The following is a 22,975-nucleotide window of genomic DNA, read 5'->3' on the forward strand; positions in this document are numbered from 1 at the left end:
GCACCACCACATTTGAAAATTGAAGATCTAGGCTAGGACCCTCATTTTGTTTCTTCGCATTTCTGTGGCCAAAGGCAAATCACTTCCCCTCTTTGAAACTCAATTTCCTTATCTTTTTTTTTTAGGTTTTTTGCAAGGCAAATGGGGTTAAGTGGCTTGCCTAAGGCCACACAGCTAACTAAGTAATTATTAAGTGTCTGAGACTGGATTTGAACCCAGGTACTCCTGACTCCAGGGCCAGTGCTTTATCCACTATGCCACCTAGCTGCCCCCTTTCCTTATCTTTATAATAACATTTAGGAAGAATTTACCTCTAAATTCCTTTCCAGAACTACAACTCTGAAACCTACAAAACAGTTAGGGAAAGCACCTCAAAGGTCATCTAGGTGAACCTATACTTGAACAGAAATATTTTTTACAACAAAAGTGGACCCTAAGCTATAACTTGAACATCTCCAGTGGCAAGAAATTTGACAATAAAGACAACCCATTCTGTTTAGAGAAATTCCTTCTGATATTTAGCCAAATCTTCTTTGAAATTTGCCCTCATTGATCTTAGTTCTTTTCTCTGAGGACATACAAAGTGAACCAAATTTTTCCACAGGCCAGCCTTCCAAATCATTTAAAGATAGAAATCATGATACTCCTTCCCTGCCCTCCTTTTTTTCTCCATCCTAAATAACTCCACTTCCCTAAACTGATACTGACAGGACATCATCCCCATCATGGCAGCCTGTAGGTTGTCAAAATGCCTCCCAAAATATTGTGCCCAGAATTAAAAAAACAACCACAAAGGTAGAGTCTGATCAAGATAGAGTATCACTAAATGACTTATCCAAGATAGAGAGAAACTCCTAAGCTCATATCACCTATGTTTATTCAGACTTCCTGGGGCGGCTAGGTGGCGCAGTAGATAAAGACTAGCCCTGTAGTCAGGAGTACCTGGGTTCAAATCCGGTCCCAGACACTTAATAATTACCTAGCTGTGTGGCCTTGGGCAAGCCACTTAACCCCATCTGCCTTGCAAAAACCTAAAAAAAATACAAAATAAATAAAAAGACTTCCTACTTCCATATATATATATTATATATATATATGTATATATATATATATATATATTCAGTTCTTCTCTATTGCTCTTCTCTATTGACTGCCTCCTGTTAGACTGCTTCATCTTATACTTTACATTTCATTTTATTAGATTTGTCCCATCATTCTAGCCTGACAAGATTTTTTTTTAATCATAGCTTTGTCATTCATTTTAGGCTTTCCCTAATATTTTTCTATCTTCTACAAATGTGATAAGTAGTCTATTTGTGCCTTAATCAAAGTCGTTGATAAAAAAAATGGTGGACACCAAAACATGGACAAGAATGGAACACTGGAGAACTCCATTAAAGACCTCTTTTCAGCTTTATGTCAATACTTTTGGTGTGGTAATTCAAGTAGTTTGAGTTCCAACTTACTGAATTACATAAAACTCCTAATTCACTTTTCTATGAGATAGAAAACTTCCTCAAATAATTGGGGGAAATATAAAAAGTTCACCAGCCTCTCAAACTACAAATCCACATATTAACAAATGTTCATAAAAATCATTTTAGTAAGTCTAATATTGATTTTTGAAGGCAATGTTCTTTAAAACAAAAACAACAAAAGTTCCTTTCCTCATGAGTGATTCATCAAATATAGACATTTACAATGTCCTGCTATACTTCATGAATGAGTACTTTAAATAAGAATGCATTATAGGTCATTCTATTATATCCTCTAAGTGAATATTGTGTTCTGTGTATAGAACTCTTAAGTAATGCATGGATAATTCCTTGAACAAAGAGTACCACCATCTCATCTATGCTTCAAAAACCAGCTCCTTTGGAGGTAAGAAAAAATTATGGTATTTTTATTTCTTTGGCAATATAATATATTTTATTAAAATTAATTTTATTATAAAATCTTTCATTAAATTTGTTACATCTTTTGGCATTAAACAAAGGCCTATTATCAGTTTATATTAGTTGGAAGAAATTATATAAAAGTAATTTTATTTTAGAATCCTGTCCACAAATTTTTATCAGTTTCTGATGTACTAAATATTTAATTTTTTTTGCAAGAGAAGTGGGGATAAGTAACTTGTCCAGGCTCACAATGCTAGTAAGTGTTGTGTCTGAGGCCAGATTTAAACTCAGGTCCTCCTGACTCCTGGACAGGTGCTCTATTCATCGTGCCACCTAACTGCTTTGCATTGAATACTTTGACAAATTAAAGACCATATAGTGCCTATAATATCTTTCTAATCTGTTACTCTAATGGAGAAGATAGTCTGAGATGGTTTGTTTTTCATGAAGCAAATTGGAACATAGTGATCATTGCTTTCTTCCCTTTCTAAGGACTTATAATCAGTTTAATAAACCAGGAAACAGGCCATCAGCATCAAGCTCGTTGGCCTATGCTTTGCAGATTCTATATTATGACACTATCTTTCAAAACTGGTATCGTATCTGCCCAGCTCCTGATCGTTGGAACTATCATCAATAGTTCAACAATCGCACAGGCAGAAGCCATACTAGAATGATTAAATTGTGACCATGTGATACAAATGCTTCCCTGAATCATTAATTACTAAAGAACAATATAAAAACTTCCTAGGAAAGAGAAGTTATAATTACTCTACTTTAGAATTGGGAGTTCATCAGAAAAAAAAAACAACTTTGCAAATTAAAAAAACTATTAAAAACATACAATTATATATATTATATGAGTAGATCTTGTTGAAAGTATTCTTTTTACTAGGAATCTTTGTTTTTCATTCTTGTTATAGTAAGAATTGAGTACTATCATTAATTTTTGAAAAGTTCTTTTGATTTCTTGTGGCCACCAGGGCTTTTCTGAATTAAGTTTATGGTACATCCTCTTCAAAACTACCACAATAATTTTTTAAGGAAATGATATTGAGAATTTCAAGAGTAAGATTAGAACTCCTAATCCAAGAGAGGTCAGGAAACTCCTTAGACAAAGGAGTCCACAAATGAACATTTTCCAGAGAAGTAACTCTGAAATCTCTAGCCGCCATTTATAGAATTGGAAGAAACAGCTATCATGGGGTTATTCCTGTATCTAATATGGCCTAAACATTTGGACTTCACAGACAGATTTCATAATGACACTAGAAGAAAAGAAGCTCTATACTCAAAGTCCTAGCATTCAGCCCTAGAGAAAGCTCTGGAGTAGTCCCATGTGAGGCATGATACCAGAGAGGCACAGAAGCAATGGAAAAATTCAATTCAATGCAATACAAAGCAATGCAATTGAACAAGTCTACTTGTCCAAGGTATGGGGGATAGGAGCCAGATGAAGTGAATCTCACTAAAATCAGTTGGACACCATTGATTGGCACACTGTACACTCTTCTCTGAGTAGTCTCGGAGATCATCCAATAACCCAACTGTGGAAACCTGCCCATTTGTGTATAAGCCCATGGAGCTTACTTAGGAGTGGAGTACCATGAGAGCCTTTAACTGCCTTGAGCTAAACTGAATGAATAATCCAAGTGGAAATGAGTTGTTGATAGCTTCTTGTCTTTCAAAATCATCCTTGGAATGTTCTTAGCATCTGAATGTCTCCTAAGTATCTTCTAATAGGTTCAATGTTTAGTTTATTCTACTTAGTTCAAGTCAAGGGTCACTTGACATTTTTTTATTGCAGTGTTCTTTCAGAGAATGCTTACAAAAACTCTTTTGAGAATAGGACTAAATAGTTCTGGGCAGGTCAAGTCTAGTCATACATGGAAATGTTATAAAAAAAATGATGAAATTTTAAACAAAGAAGACCAAACAAACCAGTATCCTCAAGGGTTTTGCCCTTTAATGTTGTCATTATAGACTATTTGTCCATTCCTCTAAAGTCAGACTCAAACCATTATAGGAAATCTTGTTCAATAAAACAAGTTTACCGATCAAAAATATAAATCCGTTTCATAATGTAACAATCACACCTTAGTATGAACCATTAACAGGATTTTCCAACATGACCCTGCACCTAAATGACTTTTGGATATTTCCCAAAATCAAATCCACCTTTGAAGGGTGCAAATTTGTCATTTTATTATGTTCTCAGAAGACAATTCCTGTGAAGAAATTCCAAAAATATTCTTAGCACTGGCAGAAAGCATATAGTTACCCATAGTTGAAAAGGATGGCAACATTATCTGTTTCCAGTCTCATTACTTTAAAGTCATCCTTCCTATGTTGCTCTGCCCAATAATAGAATGGTCTGCCTGTCTGCCTGTAGTTGGAAGAGACCTTTTCAGCAATACAAAACTAAGTGCTCAATGACATCCAAAAATGACTGAAGGGTCAAGGAGCTCTAAAAGAAGGTTGATGGGGAAGTAAATGATAAGTTACCTGTGACATTTCAATGAATCATTCTGTGGATGACATTTGTGAGAGACGAATAGAGAAATTACAAAACACTGGCTCTGAAGAGGAAAAGGGGACCAGGTCCCTCCTAAAGAAGAGGGCCTTACAGATTAGAAGTCCCAAACCTGTGGCAGATCTACTTAATCTTTATGTCTTTTCTCTGCCATTCCTCTGCTCTGTGGTCCAGCAAAACCAAAAAAAGATCGGGGTTGAACATGGGACTTACCTCTGGCCTCACAGGGTCTTCAATGCCCACCACACAGATGCAGGTCAAATCATTGAGGATATCATTCTCATTTTCCCAATCAGGTTCTGGGTTACTTGGGAAGTCCCGATAAGCTACACAGATGGTTCGGAGGCCATCACAAGCCATAGGCTCAATCACCTTCTTTACCATCTCATCTCGATCTCGGGGTCGGAAGACACGGGCCTCACCAGCCGCGCTGAGGATTTTGCAGCATCTGAAAGAAAGGCAGGCAATTAACTCGGTTGGTCAATTTGGAAGTATTAGATAATGGATTAATGAGAGTTTGAACATAAGTTACTCAACAATTAACATCTATCTGTGATTCTGGATAAGTCACTGAGCCTCCTCAGACATCAGTTCATCTCTCTGTAAATGAAGGTATATTTCTAGGGTCCCTCCTAGGCCTAAATCTTTTCTTCTACAATCTTATACAAGCAACTCATTTGAAAAGAGTAAGTTCTGGCTTCGAAGAAACTGTGATTGGCTCAAGTCACACAAGTAGAAAGCAGTTAAGGTGCCCAGGTGCCCTAATTCTCAATCAGGTTTCAATCTACTATTCCATACTACCTCCAGGAGGTACTTCCCACTTGCTACAGTCAGAGGATGCAGTAGATGGCCACTCTCTGAGATATAACATACATCAGAAATAGGCTACCTGTAGAACCACCAAACACAGGTCTTTGGCTTCTCAAATTATTTCCTGAAAATGAGTCATGCAGGAAAGAGACCTAAAAGAGCAAACAAGAAACCTGGACTCTAGTCCAATGTTTGGCAGCTCACTTGTTTGATGACCCAGGATTTGAGAGATAAGGAAACATGGCCAGAGAACCTAAGCAACTTAACCTCAGCCCAAATATTAAGTGAGATATAAAGTCAGCATTTGAATCTAGGTCTTCTGACTATGAGGGTCGTATTCTTTCCTCTATTCTGTTCTTATCTACAGTCATATCATGGCATCACCTCCCTGATGCCATGGTCCTTATTGAGAATGAAGGACAAGGGGCAGCTAAGGTGACACAGTGGATAGAGCACTGGCCTTGGAGTCAGGAGTACCCGAGTTCAAATCTGACCTCAGACACTTAATAATTACCTAGCTGTGTGACCTTGGGCAAGTCACTTAACCCCATTGCTTTGCAAACTCCCCCCTGCCCCCAAAAAAAGAGAATGAAGGACAAATAAGAATCCATATGAGTAGTAACAGGAGTTGCCCCCATTGAGGACCCAACTGGAACTGACTAGCACAGTCTCTCTTCCATCTAGGGTATTATACTCTTACCTGCATGTGTCCCAAAATATCTTGGGGTTTATGGACTAGATTTCTTAAGGACCATGCCTTAAACACCAATTACTCTGGCTCTCATTGGCTGGTACTAGACCAAGTTCCACTTGCTCATTATTTGAGTCAAGATTGAGTCAAGGTGAATCTAAATAGCAATTATTTCTATTTTGATCAGAAACCTAAGGTTCTTCCCCTCCCAGACTGATTTCTTTAAGTAGGTAAAGAGAGATTATTCTCAGTCTCACTTCTTACCTAGCCTTAATCACAGAATGGGAATGGCCTCAATCAAACTATAGACCTGTTAAAGACCTTAACTTAAAAAGCCAAGGTCTCCCTCTGCACCCAAGGCCACCTCCAGTTGTTCTGATCTATGTCTGTCCACTGAACCTAGATGGCTCTGGAGGAAAAAGTGAGGCTGGTGACTTAGCATAGCCCTCCCTCATTTAAATCCAATTCAATTGTATGTCTTGGCATCATCTTCCTGATGTCATAGTTCTCTTTGAAGGGTAAATAAAAACAAATACCAACAGCAAACTTTACCACATCATCCCTAAGCATCCATACCAAAATAAACAAACAAAAAAAAAAAAGAAATAAAAGAAAAGAGCCTATGGAATCTCTCATTCTAAAGATTTTCAAGATGATCTGACCAGGGAATTTGAACTTTGCACAAGTCACTTCCTGGACTTCCTGTCCCCAAGGGGTTGGTCTAGATAACTTCTAGATTACTTTTTGCTTCAATGTATTTGAGTTTTGAGGCAAAGGGGCCAAGAATGACCACTGATTGAGTGTTGTCTTAGTCAACCTGTGATCTAGGAAAGACCAAGCTTTAAAAAGCCAGTCTCCCACTGCATCCAGTGCATTCTAATCCATATCTTACCACTGGACCCAGATGGCTCTGGAGGAAAAAGTGAAACGGGGGATTTTGCACAGCACCTCCTCACTTAAATCCAACCTACTTGCATACCTGATGTGTTGGACTTCTCTGAGAATGAAGAACAAATGACAACTGCTACAGATCTAAAAGCCCATCAAAAAACAATAATCCTGCATGGTTTAGATTTTTTTTTTTTTTTTTGCCTACCCAAAGACATTGAGGTTAGCCTAGATCATCTCTTGGAGGTTCCTTCCAGTTCAAGGATTGGCTATGAATAGAAGTTGGTCATAAGGCTTATGGGTACTTACTTTTTCAGGACAATCTCTGATGCCCCTTTGCTATACATGCGAAAGCTTTCATCAGGCATTTTAATCACCGTGCTCATGGATTTCCTGACGGAATTAAAGGTATACACCTTATACAGTTTCTCTTCAGGCATTTGACTCCTCACAGGTTCATAATCTTGCTTCAGGTCCAGAACAAACCCCAACAAGCCACATTCAGTCTTGTTGCCCACCTGGCGGGGCAGGGCACCTTCCTTCTCTGGTGGCTAAGAGAGAAGATGGCACAGTTTAGTTTCCAGTTCATCCTGTGATGGGCCCAATCTTCTCCCATTAAGTCTGGGTAAGCAAGAAAATTCAGCCTGTTCAATGAAGACAGAGTGCAGAAAGTAAAGGACAAAGACCTGAGATATAGTCCTGAATCTCTGATGATACACTCAGTGACCTTGATCAAAAAAATCAAAATCTCAGTTTCCCCACCTCTAATAAGAGAGGATTGGGCTTCATGATCCTGAAGTTTCCTTCTCAAGTCCCACCATTTTAATAAGCTTGGGTGAGTTTTATCTGCTGGGCCAAGGGGAGTTGCTGAGTAGGTTTGAGCAAAGGAGTGACATATGATTTCTATTTGAGGAAGTAGTGTGAAGAAGGGATTGACAGCAATGTAGTGCACTATTGGTGAAGAATGAGACATACATTGTTAAGCATGGCCAATGGATTGACTCATTTTTAACTGGATTGCTCTATTACACGGCAAGGTTTCCCCAGGCCTCGAATTATTTCCCTCCTCATCTCCACCTCTTAGAGTTCTCTTAGAACTCCTACTTCCCTTTAAGGCTCAACTCAAGTGACATCTTCTTCAGACTCCTTCGTATGTAGTTCTTAGTACTTCCTAACCCAAGATACTGTGTATTTGATGTACCTTGTATTGATTTATTTATAAACATTTTGAATTCTCTCAACAGAAGGTAAGTACCTTGAGGGTTTTATTTCTATAACTGAGACCCTAGTGTTTGGCAAAATGTTTGACACATAATAAATGTATGCCGATCAATTGATTCTATTCTATTGTGTGTGATGAGAGGGGAAATGGAAATCACTGGGACATTGTGAAATGCCAATGATGTGTCTTTTTTAAGGGCACAAATAACATTTTTTCCCTTTTAAAAAAAGAATTAGTTCGAGGAAGGAAGGACCTGGAACAGAAAGATAAATTTTGGGGTCTGTCAGACTAGGCAAATGGTAGGGGAAATTAAGAAATATAGAGAGGTAGTATAATGAGGGGACTGGCTAGAGTCAAGACAATTTGGAAACCAATTAGATAGGAGAGTCAAGGAAGAGATAATCCCAGGAGGATCTTTTGTCAAAATAGGGAAAGAGTCTCTCTGTCTCTCTCTCTCTCTCTCTCTCTCTCTCTCTCTCTCTCTCTCTGTGTGTGTGTGTGTGTGTCTGTATTGAGGAGGTTTACAGATTCACTAGTGCAGTGTTACTAATTCTCAGTGGAAAAGTGAGTGGGGGAAAGAAAAGGATAGAGAGAAAATGATGAAAAAACCCTTTGATTTCCAGACACCAAACATCTGAGAGCACTTTAAGAGAGTGGAATTCACAGTTTCATGCTAAATTCAGAGCTATGCCACCTCACTGCTGTCTTTTTTTTCCTGAATGTCCTGAATTAGGCAATTGAGAAAGCTATTCTGCCATTATATAAATAAGGTCCTCCCTTCATTACACTTCCCTTCCTCCCAAATCAACCAAAGGAAGTATGGTAAAATTAGCCACAGGCAAGGATAGGTGAGAAAAAGTTCAACCCCAGATGTTTGTTTGCTCTTCATTGAACTATACCAGAGTCCATCAGGGTTTCTGCCCATATTCCTTGGGGAATCATTCAAAAGTGAGCAAGGAAAAGAATCAAACTGTTCAGACAGAACCTAATCTGACCATTCTCAGAAGAGTTGAAGGAGACTTCAGACTCACAAGGAAGGAAAGGGATACCTAGACTGAAGACTTCCTGTCCCTTCTCCCAGATCTTGGCTGATCCTTGAAATAACTTCCCACCATTGATAATTTCAATCCTCAGTAAGAGGCTAGTAAGTCAGAGAGCCCTACAAAGAGTGAGTTGGGGTTCAGGGACTTGAGTGCTGGGTTTTGAGTCAGGTTCAAATCCTGACTCACCTATTTTTTTAGGTAACCCAATGTGAGCAATTCCATTCATCTCACAGGCTTACATGTCTCCAATTAGCTGTGATACATGATCCATCAGACTGTTTTTTTAGCCCAAAATCTATGAACTGGGACTAAATTACACTCAATTGTAAATGACTGATACCAAAGCTTCTCTCAGAGTAGGATTACAAACTGACACGGTATCCAATACCCTCATTTTACACATGAGAGATGAAGTGACTTGTCTGAGGTCATTTGTAGTTACTTGACCACACTGTCTAGAGTATTTTCAAAAGAAAAGTAAGATAGCTTGGGCTCTCCAACCTAAGATCTGCCTTACTGGAGTCAACATAGTCATGTTTCCTAGTTTCTCATCTGGCATTCTGTGCCTAGTACCTCAAAAGAATCAATATTCTCTACAAGAAAAACCAGTATGGAAACTGGAATTCTGAAATACACAAGAGAAGCATCTTTCTTTGATATTTATATTTGTAAATCTATGTAGGTATGTATACTTATATGCAAATATATATTTTCTATATATGCATGTGTAAATAGCAGTTAACCTATTCTTTTCCTTCTAAGTCTATAAACAAATAACTTCCTTCATATTTTCCTAATGAAAGAGAAAGACAATAAAAAGTTAACATAATGAAAAATATTCATTTGCTTATTTGCCCATCAGAACAGGGACAAGTTGGCAAAACATCAAACTCCATTCTATTATTCTTTGTAAGCTATCTTACTTTTCTTTTGAAAACGATTAAAGCTAGGAAAAATTAAATAGATTCTCCAATTTATGATTCTAAGAGAGTTTGTTCTGTCTAGTACTCTCAAAGTTGGAAAATGGTCACTTCCCCTCAGTGAAGGTTACAGATATTTCTAGATCTTTCAATTTAAGTAAAATGTCCAGATCAGCTCTCCTACTGACTTTTGCCCTGACTCTGTAGACTCACCAGAAAGTACTGAGAGGAATAATTCATTTGAACCCTACTCTATTCCAATCAGTTTGATTAATCAGTTTGATATTCTATATACATCTTATAGGGATAGATAGGCTCTTAAAGTGGACTTCAACTTTAATGTAATGTTCACTACTTATTTAACCAAGTTTTGAGATTCACCAGTATAACTATGAAAAAGCTGGCAAAGATATCTCCATTCTGCTTTACTCATATCCCATGTCTAAACCTGGCATGTATGGGTGGGATGCCTCTGAAACTTTGGAAAGTCTCCTTATTTATTTTTGTACATCCAGACCATTCTCTCTCTTGTCTAACATGAACAGGTAAACCAACTTATGACCTCTTAGTCAGTGGATATGTCCCATGCTTCACCCAATCTATGACCCCACCTCCCTGGTGATATGTTCATTTTTGGCTCTCAAGAGCAAGATTTATTAACCAATGAAATTCTGAATTTCACATTGCCTCTTTTGCATATTTGGGTAGCAAAACCTAAATAAGGCCCTGGAAGGAGGGTACATCTCAGACTGTAAGGAAGAACTGAGGTCTACTTCATTAGAGAGGATCATGGACACTTTAATAAAATGCCATTAATTCAGAGCTCTGTCTCAGACTCCCTTATTTTTGGTGGAAAAATTTTAATTCCCATAGTATCTTTTCCCTTCCCCCCCCCAAAAGCTTCTGATTATGTATAGTCTTCCCTCATTAGGATGTAAGCTTTTTGAGGGCAGGGACTGTCATTCATTCTGCTTCATCTGTGAAATGAGGAAGTTGGGCTACATGACCTCTAAGGTCATTTCCACCTCTAAATTTGTTATCCTAATGTAAGAGAAGGCTTTCTGTTTATACTTGTATTCCCAGGACTTAGCCCAAAGTAAACACTTAATAAAAATTTCTTGGCTTTACTAGACTACATTTCACAATTTCCCAGAAAGTAAAATATCCAACATTGAAGGCAGAGGAGCTTACTCATACTCTTTAGCATATTTGTCATATTACATTCAAGTATCATTTGCAAAGACAGCAGAAAGAAAAATGAATTTGGAAGTCAGAAGACCTGAGTTGGAATCCCTAGCTCAGTCATTGACGTTCTGTGTGATCTTATTTGCCTGATATAAGTAGATCTACCTCAGCTAATCAGTATGGATAGCAAAAGAGTGTATCAGGAAGCAGAATTTTCCAGCTAACTGAAGTTTAAACCATTATGCTCCCCAATCACCCATAATGACCATGTAATGGTGTGATGTTCATGAATCTAATCTACAACTCTAATTTCACAAAGGTTTTGCTAAATTTGCTGTTAGTCCCATTGAGAACTAGGACTACAGATTCTTCTACAATATTTTATGATCCTTGACTTCTGCTTTTAACAACACTGTAGGTTGTTAATAAAAATTTAAAGACTGATTAATAGAGGGAAATTGTTTAACTATCTAAAGTTTTGTTAAAAAAAAATTAATGTGGATCTTCTGGGGCCTCCCAGGGCCAGAGCCAAAACTATCAACTTTAATAAACTGAGGTAAATAGGGAAACAATTTAAAATGTGTCCTGGGAACCCAAGAGGTCTAAGATCAGTTATTTCCATGTTGCTACAACATAGCAAGTGATCATCCCCACCATCCACCCCCAAATGTCCACAATCCAGTATTAAGTGATGACTTTTCATTGTTAGGCCATTCCTAAAACCATCAGACTTTATAACACCAAAGCCAGACAAGGCACAAATATGGATTTTCTATTTAAGTGGAAAACCATAAATTTAATGTAAATGGAAATTTAAAATTCAATTTTGTCTCTAATTTAAATGGAAATCCTAAAGCTACTGTTGAGTAGGTACCTGAAATAAAATTGTAAGGGACAAGTGAACATCTTTGAGAAGATTTTCAAACCATCCTAAAAACAAGTGACCTCTACTTAACACTTGAAAATTAGCAAAGACCTCATACATATTATTTCATTCATTCTTCCCATCAGCCCTGTGAGGCTGGTACTTTTATTATCCTCACTTTAAAGGGTAAGAATCTTGAACGAGAAATCAGTGACTTTCCCAAGGTCATTCATTTAGTGCATATCAGATATGGGATTTGTACTCAAGTCTCTCCTGATTCTCAGTGCAATGAGTTTCCTACTAAGTCACACTAAGTCACAGTGTCAATCCTACTTCCAGAACTGAAAATCAGTAGAAATCACAAACAGTGAGAGCTTGGTATCATGAAATGAGTAAAGGGAAGATAATCAGACTTTAACTTTGCCTTTCACTCCCAAGGTAACTATTGTCAAATTTCATCCCCTCTCTAGCCTCTATTATCTCATCCATAAAATGGGAATTTGAACTGCTCTAAGAGGTCTCTTACAATTTTAACCTTCTGAGACTTCAGGAAAATCTCTCATTCATATGACCAACATCATCTAGGCTGATTTTATTCTTTCATGGAGAAAAGAAAAAAGGGAAAAAAAAGGTGACATCTCTCTCCATCACTTCGCTAATCAGAAAGCCATCTAATCATTGCAGGCTGAATGGTTGGGTGTAATTATGTAACAGAGCGGCATGACAATTCCCATCAAGCTGGGGAAGTTAAGACAGCAGCAATGATGTGGCTGAGTGATCACAGGCTCATGCTGCTTGCAGCTCACATGGTAAGAAACAAGAAAACAAAGTTTATGGAAATCAGAAGCTTCCTCTATGTCCCAGCAGACTGATTATGCCAACGGTCCAAGTCATGCTTGAAGAATCATCTCCTATGTGAGATCTGGAAGCCCCTGCTCCCATACTCTCCCCTTCTCTTTGACAATAACTACATCTGATCTTTGGCTGCATCCAAACCTCAGCTGTCTGCATTTAGTTCCCTCACCGCTTCTTCCTTTCATGGGTTGTATCAATGATAGGGAGGAATCTCTTCTTGGACCTTTCTGACCTCTAGGATTGCAAGTATTTGGGGGGATATTTGCTCCCACTACTATAGGGAGAATCTAATGAGGAATCTTTCTCTACCATGCCGGTAGAGACCTGTAGTAATAATGGTGATGATGATGATGATTGGGGTGAAGAGGGTGGAGGTAATGGTGGTGGTAATGGTGGTAGTATATAGGACTATATACGTGTGTGTATGTGTGTGCATTACAAAACTATTATTCTAAGATCTCCCATGGGTTTTATACTTAGGATCATATCTGACCCTTACAGATGCTCTGAGAGGTAACCATGACAGGTATTATTAACCCCTTTTTACAGATTAGAAACAATGGAAGTTCTTCCAGATTAAGGGGTTTGTTCTTCATCACAGAGTCAGGAATTAAACCTGAGTCTTCCCTGATGCTACAGCCAGTATTCGATTCTAATTTCTCTGATTTTTGTTTATGTTTTTGTTTTGTTTTGCTTTGTTTTTCTGGGAGTACCTCAGTCCATAAAAAACCTTTCAGGAGAACCAGTTATGACCTTGGATGTGACTGACTGGTAATTATCATTTCCATGCTTGGAAAGCTTATGGAGCCATCCATAATAAGGTTTAGATCACTTCACACAGAAGGAATCACAACTTATTCAAAGAAAGCTAACATGGTTTTAGTAAAGGGACATTATGACTCAGTCATTTACTTGTGTTTTTTGGCATGCCATACAGAGAGGTAAGGACATATTTGACATAAAATCATAGACATAATTTATTTAAGGCTTCAGAATAATCTTTCATTGTCCAGACCTCCAAGCTGTGTAGCAGCTGCTAAGCAAGAGGGATGGGGTGAGGAGTGGAATGACAGCCTTGGACAGATTACTCAGGTGAATTTTGATTATATTTTCCTTTCATAACATGATTAATATGGATCTATGTTTAGTATGGTTATACATGTATAAACTATATTAGATAGCTTTCTATCAGGAGATGGATGGAAGGGAAGGAAAGGAGGGAAAAAATGTGAAACTCAGATCCTTGCCAAAAAAAAATGATTGTTGAAAATTACTGTTCATGTAGTTGGAAAAATAAATAAAATATTAAAAAAACAAACAAAATAAATTTCTCAGGTGAGACAAAATGACAAACTTGGACACTTTATAATTTGCCTCCCTCTACCATGATCCTGGCTATCCTCCATGCAGACCTAGCTCTCTTGCTTTAGAGCTTCTGCTTTGGAACTCAGTAGGCCATGAATTCCAACACTCTGTTGTGACCTCTTTTCCAGAGAGGAATTCTGAGAAAGAAGCTCACATTAGATTGTAAGCTCTATGAGGGCAGGGACTATCCTTTTATTTTCTTACTAGCTCATAATAAATGTTTATTGACTATTTCCCTTCTGGGATCTCAGTCTGGATGATTGCCCTCTTCTTTTGGGCCAGTCAGTTTTTGGTCATTTGTGGCTTATGTTGAATTTCATTCCCTCACTCCTTCACTCCCAATGTATGATGGGAAGGACCAGAGATTTTCAAAGCTCCCCACTGGAAACTTGAAAATGAAGGCTCCCAATTGGCGTCTAGGTTTTCACTTCAAAACCGCACTATCTCTCCAATTACTTTAGAGAAAATATGAATTTCTCAAGTTGGACATATAAAGGGCCTCCAAATTAGTCTCAAACTCTGTTTCACAGCATTTTCATAAATTGCACAGTCCAGCAAATAGAGCTAGCAGGTATTCCCCAAATCCCCTCTTTCAACACATGCCTCTGCATTGGTCTTCTTGAAAGTGGAGCATAAGATCCCTTGGGGAGAGGGGAGATATCTGGGACCCTAGAAAGAACCTGGCAAAATCCTTCCCCTATCTGGTTGCTGATGTGGGGAATTTTGCTGTCATTTTTATATTAACAAGCTTTTTTTTTTAGGTTTTTGCAAGGCAAACAGGGTTAAGTGGCTTGCCCAAGGCCACACAGCTAGGTAATTATTAAGTGTCTGAGACCGGATTTGAACCCAGGTACTCCTGACTCCAGGGGCAGTGCTTTATGCACTGCGCCACCTAGCCGCCCCTTTTAACGAGCTTTTTGGAAAAAGTTTCCAAACCAAAAGTTTCCACACAGACAAAAATTATAGTTCCTGCACATACTGTTACTGCAATTCAACCACACACATCTTACCCGCTGACTGGTCCCCCTGTGTAGGGAAAACCCAAGACTGAAAGCTCAGTGTGACCCCTCCCGTTCTAATCACACTGCCTTCAAAAGCCCACATTCTAGAAAGAGGTTACTTCTCTCCATTAGCCACACACAGTAGGGAATTCCAAATGGCTCTTTTGCATTGAGATCCCTGGTGCTGCCTCAGCAGAGTCAGGGGAGGGGATGGCAAGGAAATTGAGGTACTTATGGAAAAACCAGCGTATGCTGGTAAATATTTAACAATCAACTGTCCTAAAAAGTTGTAGGCAGGAACAACATGCTTTTAACATTTTCCCATCACTTTCTTAAGTCGAGACAATCAAGAGAACAACAAAAATAGTCAAGCCTTGATTTGTAATGCTGCTTGATTTCTAAAGTGAAAATTTTAACAACACCCTCTCAACCCAATTCAAGCTGACTCTACTACATTTCTGCTAAAATGTCTTCTAAAAAAGGCCACCTGGGCACTAGATATCTTGTGGTTTCTGCAAAGCACACTATTTTCACAGATTCAAAAACACTGCCTCCCGTACTCTCCATCACCAAACACCCAGAAGCCAACTTCCCCATCACCTTCTCCATTTATTTCCAATATCGATAACACTTGAACACTTTTTTTTGCAGTTCAAGGATAATGAATAATTATAGGCAACGACATGCCCTTTTACCTTCCACACACAGTTGTTTGCCTTTCAAGTCGGCATCCCCAGAGTCCAATAAAAGGGACACTCTCAAAAGCCCAGAGCTGACTTACAGGGCAATTGTGAAGCAGGCGAAGGTTTTCTTTGGGTTTGGTAGCAGAGTCGTGGGAAGGGTTGTAAAATCGCCCCTCTGAGACAGGTTAGGGGGCGAGTCTTCAACCCCTCCCAAGATCCCACACCAGTAGCTGGAGCCTCGAGTCAAGATAACGTGGTAGGAGGGGTTGACCAACGTCCTCTTCACCGTGAGGATGGCGGTGCAGGGAATCTTGGATACCAGAGTGTGGAGAAGCTCCCAGCAGATAAAACTTTTAAATTCAAGCCTCCACCTGGGTTTGAGAGGCCTCAAGAAGAGAAGAAGGTGCAGGAGTCAGCAGTTTACCCCTCCCGGCAGAACCCTAAAGATACAAAGGAATGTATTGGAGTGGCTGTTAATACAGATGAGCCCTTTGATATAGGGACAAGAAGAGCAGTTGGGCATAGGGAAAATCAGAAGCCTAGCTAGGGATGCACCAACGGGTGCAGATCATTAAGTGTGTTACCTATTCAGGGACATTGGCTCAGGAGACGTCAGTGGATCGGCACTGTCTCAGTAGGAAAGGGAGTACATGGTAAGATGGGGTCACCTTCCTCCTCCACTCTCTGGAAAGACAATAGAATGATGAACCTTGAAGGCAGACACAGTCATCTGTCCCTATCAGGAAGGCAGGTCAGTTGCTATGTGGATCAGGGAGATCATAGCTATTATCAATATCCCTAAGGAGAGCACCAAACTCTTGACCATTCTAAGGCTGCCCATACAAAGGTAGAGAATATGGGCATTAGGGCTCTTGTTTAGGCAGCCCCGTTTGTACAGTAGGAGTTGAGCTTTTGGGGGGAGGGAGAGGGGGGGGATAGAGAGAGAGAGAGAGAGAGAGAGAGAGAGAGAGAGAGAGAGAGAGAATGAAACATTTTTGTGGCAGCTCTATGGCAGTTTTAGGGAATCTAGAAACTTGGATGACTTTGCATGTGTGTGATCTTGACAGGTAGAAGCTGAGGGGATCTGACAAACCCCATTTAAACTTTACCACCTCCTTGGAGTGTTTCCTGAACATCCCTCTGAACTCTCCTTGTTCATCATCTAGCTTTCACAAGATTACAGAACCACGAGACTCTGAGCTGGCAGGCAGGACCTTGTTGCCCATCTAGTCCCTATTTTGCATATAAAGAAACTGAGGCACAGGGAGGTTAAAGGATCCGCCCAAGACCCAAAAAGTATGATGTACTTAGCTCTAGGGCATTCTAGGATCTGGACATCAAATCCACATTTTCTCCCTCTCCATCCACTGATTCCCCAAATTTTATAATTGGAAGGGACCACAGAGATCATCTAATTCAAACCCTTTATTTTAGTGACCTGCAAACTAAGGTCTAGTGAAAGTAATTGATTTGTCCCGAGCCTCAGCTCCTTTCTGAGCTGAGATTTGATTCTAGATCTTCTATGTGCCACATTACTGTTTTTACAGGTTTTGAAAACACAGAAACTGAGAGGGGAACATTATCAGATTGAAGTGGTGTAACCTTTATTCTTTCACTCATCTTTCATTGGACCTTCTCCAACACTGCTGAGGCTCTTAAGGGGAATGGGAGGAGGGGGGCAATTGTTTGGGACCCTAGGAGAAATTTCCCCAGTTTTAAGAGATCAAAGTTTCTGTTTGATTTCCAAAGTCTTACCTAATATTTTCTCCCTAAATGGTAATACACATTCTCTTATTATTTCAGCAATTTGATTGCTGATTGCTGATTCTATATCCCCCACATGTAAACAGCACAAGGCTCCATTAAATTCAAATTAATTCATTAGAAGCATTTATTAGTTGTTTAGCCTATACCAGGCAATGGGAATATGGAGACAGAAAACACAATAGTGCCTGCCCTCAAGGAGCTTACATTCTACCAGAATTCGCAGCATTCAGAGAGGATAACAACAATGCAAGATTTCTGTAACACTTTTAGAGCTTACAAATGACTCCCCCCCCCATAAACATCCTGAGAGATACAAGCAATAGAAACCCCATGTCATAGATGAGAAAACTGAGGTATAAAAAATTACAGGATTTTAGAGTTCAAGGAACCTCAGAGTTCATCCAATCCAGCTCCCTTGTTTTGTGGATGATGCCCAGGAAAAAAGAAATACCTCGACTGGAAGCATGCACATTTTATGAAGCAGAGACAGAAATTAAACCCTGGTTTAAAATCTCACCCCTCTTCTAAAGTCACATGGTTAGTAAGTGGCTGAGTTAAGACTTGAATGTTGATCTTTTCCTTGCAAGTTCAGTCAATGCTCCATCAACATCCACTCTACCAGCATCACCACCACCACCCCATCACTGATTCCTGTTAATATTATATTTACTATATTACTAGACCTTTGACCTCATTAACGTAGGGAGCTCCTGGTGAGGACCTTCATCTACGAATGCAGATAAATAACTACTTTTGTAGTCCTAAAGAGTTGCCCAGGGAACCTGGAGAATATGTGACTTGCCTAGGGTCACGCTGTCAGTACATATCAGAGGTAAGATTTGAACCAAAAGCATCTTAGTTCCAAGACCCATTATGACTCATTGCCTTCCAATGCTAGGTCATCATTCTTTTTTTTTTTAGATTTTTTTTTAGTTCATCATTCTTAAAAATAAAAACAATTATAATAAATGCTATCTGTATAATAACACCAGATTTGTGGAGTACTTTCCTTATGTCATCTTTGTAAGGTCGGTGTTATATGTATTATTATTATTCCCATTTTATAGGTGAGGGACTCAGCAAAAGAACCATAAACAGATCTGAACTCAATTTTTCCTGCCTCCAAATCTAACATTTGATCCACAATACTGGAACAGTTCTTGCTTATAAATGGTTACCGTATATAAATTGAACTGATTGCGCAACTCTGGTTTTCTAATGCTAATATTTCAAGATTCTGAAGCCCTCTGCTTCAGCTTGCTTGTCCCTCTCTAGTTATGCTGTGACATGACTCTGGCCATAAGGGACTCTTGTCAACAGCTGATGTTTGCAGCCTTCAGCCAGCCACTACGTTCTGCTTGCTAATAGCACCAGAGGTCATGTCCCGTGCCTTCTCAGAGATGCCTGAGAGGGACTTTGGCTTAACTGTGCCTTTTGGGTCCTGGGTCTTTTAATTAATTGGATGATTCAAGTCCCGAGAAAGGGTTCTTGCCTGTGATGGATGGAAACAATTTCTCCTTTTATTAATTCTTAGTTTCTCGGTTCTCTTCTTGTCCTTACACAAGGAATCAGCCAGTTTTGTATCTAATTTTCTCTGGCTGTTTTAGAAGTGAATCATAACTCCTCACTTAGACTACAAATTCTTTGTGGCCTGGGCAGTGCTTTATATCCTCCTATAACTTCTTTAGTAAAGAGCAGACTAAGCCCATGGAACTGAATGCAGTGTGGTTCAATGGCAAAAACACTTACTCTGAAATGAGATCTGCATTCAAATCTCACCTCTGATACTTTCTTACTAAATGATCTTAGTCTAGTCACTAACCTCCTGGTCTAAGATTCCACCATTTTGGGGGGCAAGGCATTGGGGTTAAGTGACTTGCCCAAGGTCACACAAGTCTTATCCACTCTGCCACCTAGCTGCCCCAGATTCCACCATTTTCAAAATGATACAATTGGAGTAGATGACTTCTGAATTTCTATTTTATCCCTAGATCTATAAGCTATGGCCAAGAATAACATTTGGGCAGCTGAGAGGACTACAAACTCAACCTCATTCACAATATGAGAGCTCACAGTCAAGATAATTAATTCTATCCTTAGGATACAATGAGAGATATAATTTTTAGAACTATAGAGGCAGTAGTCCCATTGTTTTCTGCCCTGGCCAGATTTGGAATATTGTTTCAATTCTGACTAGCATATTTTAATAAGGACATTTATTAGTTGGGGTATATTTAGAGGAAGGGTCTAGGATGGTTTCAGATAACTTTGAGCTCATATCATATGAAGATCTGAAAGAATGAGGAATGTTTAGACTGGAGAAGTGAAGATTTAGAAAGGATGTCAAATGTCTGCTACATGGAAAAGGGTTTAGACCTGGGGTCTGAATGATAAGAGGTGGAATACGTGAAAATCTCAAAGACACAGATTTAGGTTTATTGTAAGTCAACAATCAGAACAAATTACAGTAACCTAAAATTGGAATGAGCTACTTTAAAAAGCAAAGCTCTCCTATTCAATGGTCTTCAAGTAATGGCCAAATGACCACTTACCAAGTATAAGGCAGAAAAGACGCTTGCTCATTGAAGAAAGGAAACAAGGGACCTCTGAAGTCCCTTCCACCTCAGATACCAGTTGAGTTTGAGTCATTCAACAAACATTTATTATTTATCTTCTACATACAGAGGATTGGGAGAGGGGAATACATAGATATATGATATGTACCCTGCCATCAAAAAAGTTCACAATCTAGAAGGGAAGTGAACAAGTAAATCCATAACTAGCATATGTTCAATTTTCTATCTCAAACTCAGTAAACAGGCAAGGATGAGAAAACATAGAAATAGTGAATGTCGGAGGGTTAGACACACTAGGAGAGTTGAGAATTAGTCCAACCATACAGAAAAACAATGTGAAATTACATAAAGAAAATGACTAAAGTGCACACATCCTGTCACTAAAGATCTCACTGGCATATACCATGAGGAGGTCAAAAAATGAAAGAAGCATACAGCACGATATTTATAGCTGTTCTTTTTGTAATAGCAAAGAACTAGAAGCAAAAGGAATGTTTATTGATTGGAAAATGACTAAGCAAGGTGGCATGTAAATAAACATAATGAAAGAGTATAGTTTTGTAAGAAAGTTTGAATATAAAGAATACAGGGAAACATAGGAAGATAGATGAATTAATGCAAAGAGAAGTAAGCAGAATGAGGAAAAACAATACAGTGATGTCAATGGAAAGAACAACAGTCAAAAAAGAAACAGAATACTGTGTGATCATCATAATGACCAAGCTTGGATTCAAATAAGAAATATGAGAATGTACCTCCCTCCCTCCTTTGCAGAGGTGGGAAATTATGGGTGCGGAATACTGTCAGATTGCATTGAAGCATTGCTTGGTTTTGTTGGTTAGCTTTGTCGTTACAAGGGATGGCTGCCTGGAGAAGGGGTAGAGGAACAAAATTCAAAATGAAGATGATATAAATCAATTACATTTTTAAAAAAGGAATATAAAAGATGTACAAGACATGTATACTAAGTGTTATGATATCAGATGAAGAAGAAATCACTTTCAGCTGATGGAAGGGGGAGTGGGAATGTCAAAGCAGATTTCATAAAACTACATTTTGCCTTCAGCTACATCAAGTGTTACATAAAAAAGCCAGCCTCCTCTTATCACATTCAAAGGAAGAATCATAATAACAATAAAATAACTAACATTAACAAGGCACTGTCATTTATTTATAAAATGCTTTCCCTCACAACAACCCTGTGAGGTAGGTGGTAAAAGCATTATTCCTATTTTACAAATAAGACAGACAACTCCTGTTTGTAAGACAATATTGAAAATTCACCATTTCCATCACAACAACCTCTGGAGTTAGAGGACAGCTACTATCTTCATTTTACTGCTGAGGAAACTGAGGCAAAGTGACTTGTCCGAGGCAGTACGATTTGGAGATGGCAAAGCCATAGCTTAAACCCAAATCTTTTAATTCCAAATCATGGTTTTTTACTATATTCTACCTTCTCCTCAGTTTCATAGCAATTATAACAAGTTACCATTTATACTGTGGTTTATGAGGAGATACCAATTATGTTCTCTACCTTATTTTTAGAATCATCAAATTTTAGGGACTTGTCAACAAACAAATGATTCAAAAAAGCAAGCATTAACATTAGTCATGCACACTGCCAGGTATTATTGCCCTCACATCCAACTATTCCATCCCTCTCCCACTGCCCAGACTATTCTTGAGACTCTATGATGTCACCAAGCCAAAAAATGAAATGGGGGAAGGGAGATGAAAGAAAAAAACCTTTCAGAAAGTTCTTATTTTCTATTTATCCTGGAAAAAAGGAGTCTGATGTTTCTGGAAGTGGTCACCTGCAGATTTTGCTTTTACTAGCTCATTCTATGTCCTAATCCAAGGCTAGTCAGTTTTGGGAACCATTCTCAACTTAGAAAAATTCCATTGGATTTTGAGGCAAATGACCTGGGTATGGGTCCTGTCTTTAAACCTTTTGGAGGCAATACTTAGAAATGAAATGGTAGTCCAACCCTCTTATTTTACAATTCAGGAAACCAAGGTTCAGAAAGAAGTTACTTGTTTAAGGTCATAAAGCTAATATATAACAGAAACAGGTTTCTTCTAACAATGACTCAGGGCAGGTCTCTCATCTTCCCTGAGTCTCAGTGCCCTCATCTGCAAATTGGAAATAATACTCTCACAACCTATCTCAAGTGACTACCTAAAGAACTATAGAAATATACTCTACTATAATATTATTACCTTTAGAATAAAATGGGAGTTTCTGCAGTTGCCCTAATTATGACACACCTTACAGATTGAGAAAACTGGCCGCATTCCCTTTGACTAATAAGTTATTCACTGTAATTCTCCATTAGTTCAAGAATTAATTTTTGTCACAATAGGAATACTCCAGGTTGTGTCACAAGAAAGGTAAAACTGAATTGCTTTGAAACATTCTATTTAATTCAAAGAAATGCTGGTATCACTTGTCACTATGACTATGACCATCTCTGCCTATGGGACTCCTTCCAGTTCATTCCTAAGTGTTGCTTCCCCTAGCTACTATAGATTCACAAGACTCTCTCCTATTGCAGATTTCCTATGATAGTTACCATCTAGAACTCTTTTCTTACAATCATTGGTACCTGGTCAGCATTTCTTAGAGTCTGGCACAGTAGCACTATGCCTGAAGTTAAGAAGACTTCAATT

General features: G+C 38.7%; 1 protein-coding gene across 18 annotated transcripts in view; it reads right to left on the minus strand.

Annotated features, from left to right (window-relative positions):
- Positions 1 to 22,975, minus strand: part of ATP2B2 (ATPase plasma membrane Ca2+ transporting 2) — a 681,398-nt gene that overhangs the window by 48,811 nt on the left and 609,612 nt on the right. For all 18 annotated transcript variants that reach the window (XM_074198571.1, XM_074198568.1, XM_074198575.1 and 15 more), the window contains 2 exons: positions 7,130 to 7,371; positions 4,645 to 4,879 (listed from right to left, as the gene is read on the minus strand). In XM_074198571.1, coding sequence (XP_074054672.1) covers positions 4,645 to 4,879; positions 7,130 to 7,371 — 477 coding nt within the window. The remainder of the gene's footprint in view (positions 1 to 4,644; positions 4,880 to 7,129; positions 7,372 to 22,975) is intronic.

The sequence above is a fragment of the Macrotis lagotis genome, chromosome 8, assembly GCF_037893015.1.
Source record: "Macrotis lagotis isolate mMagLag1 chromosome 8, bilby.v1.9.chrom.fasta, whole genome shotgun sequence".
Lineage (NCBI taxonomy): Eukaryota > Metazoa > Chordata > Mammalia > Peramelemorphia > Peramelidae > Macrotis > Macrotis lagotis.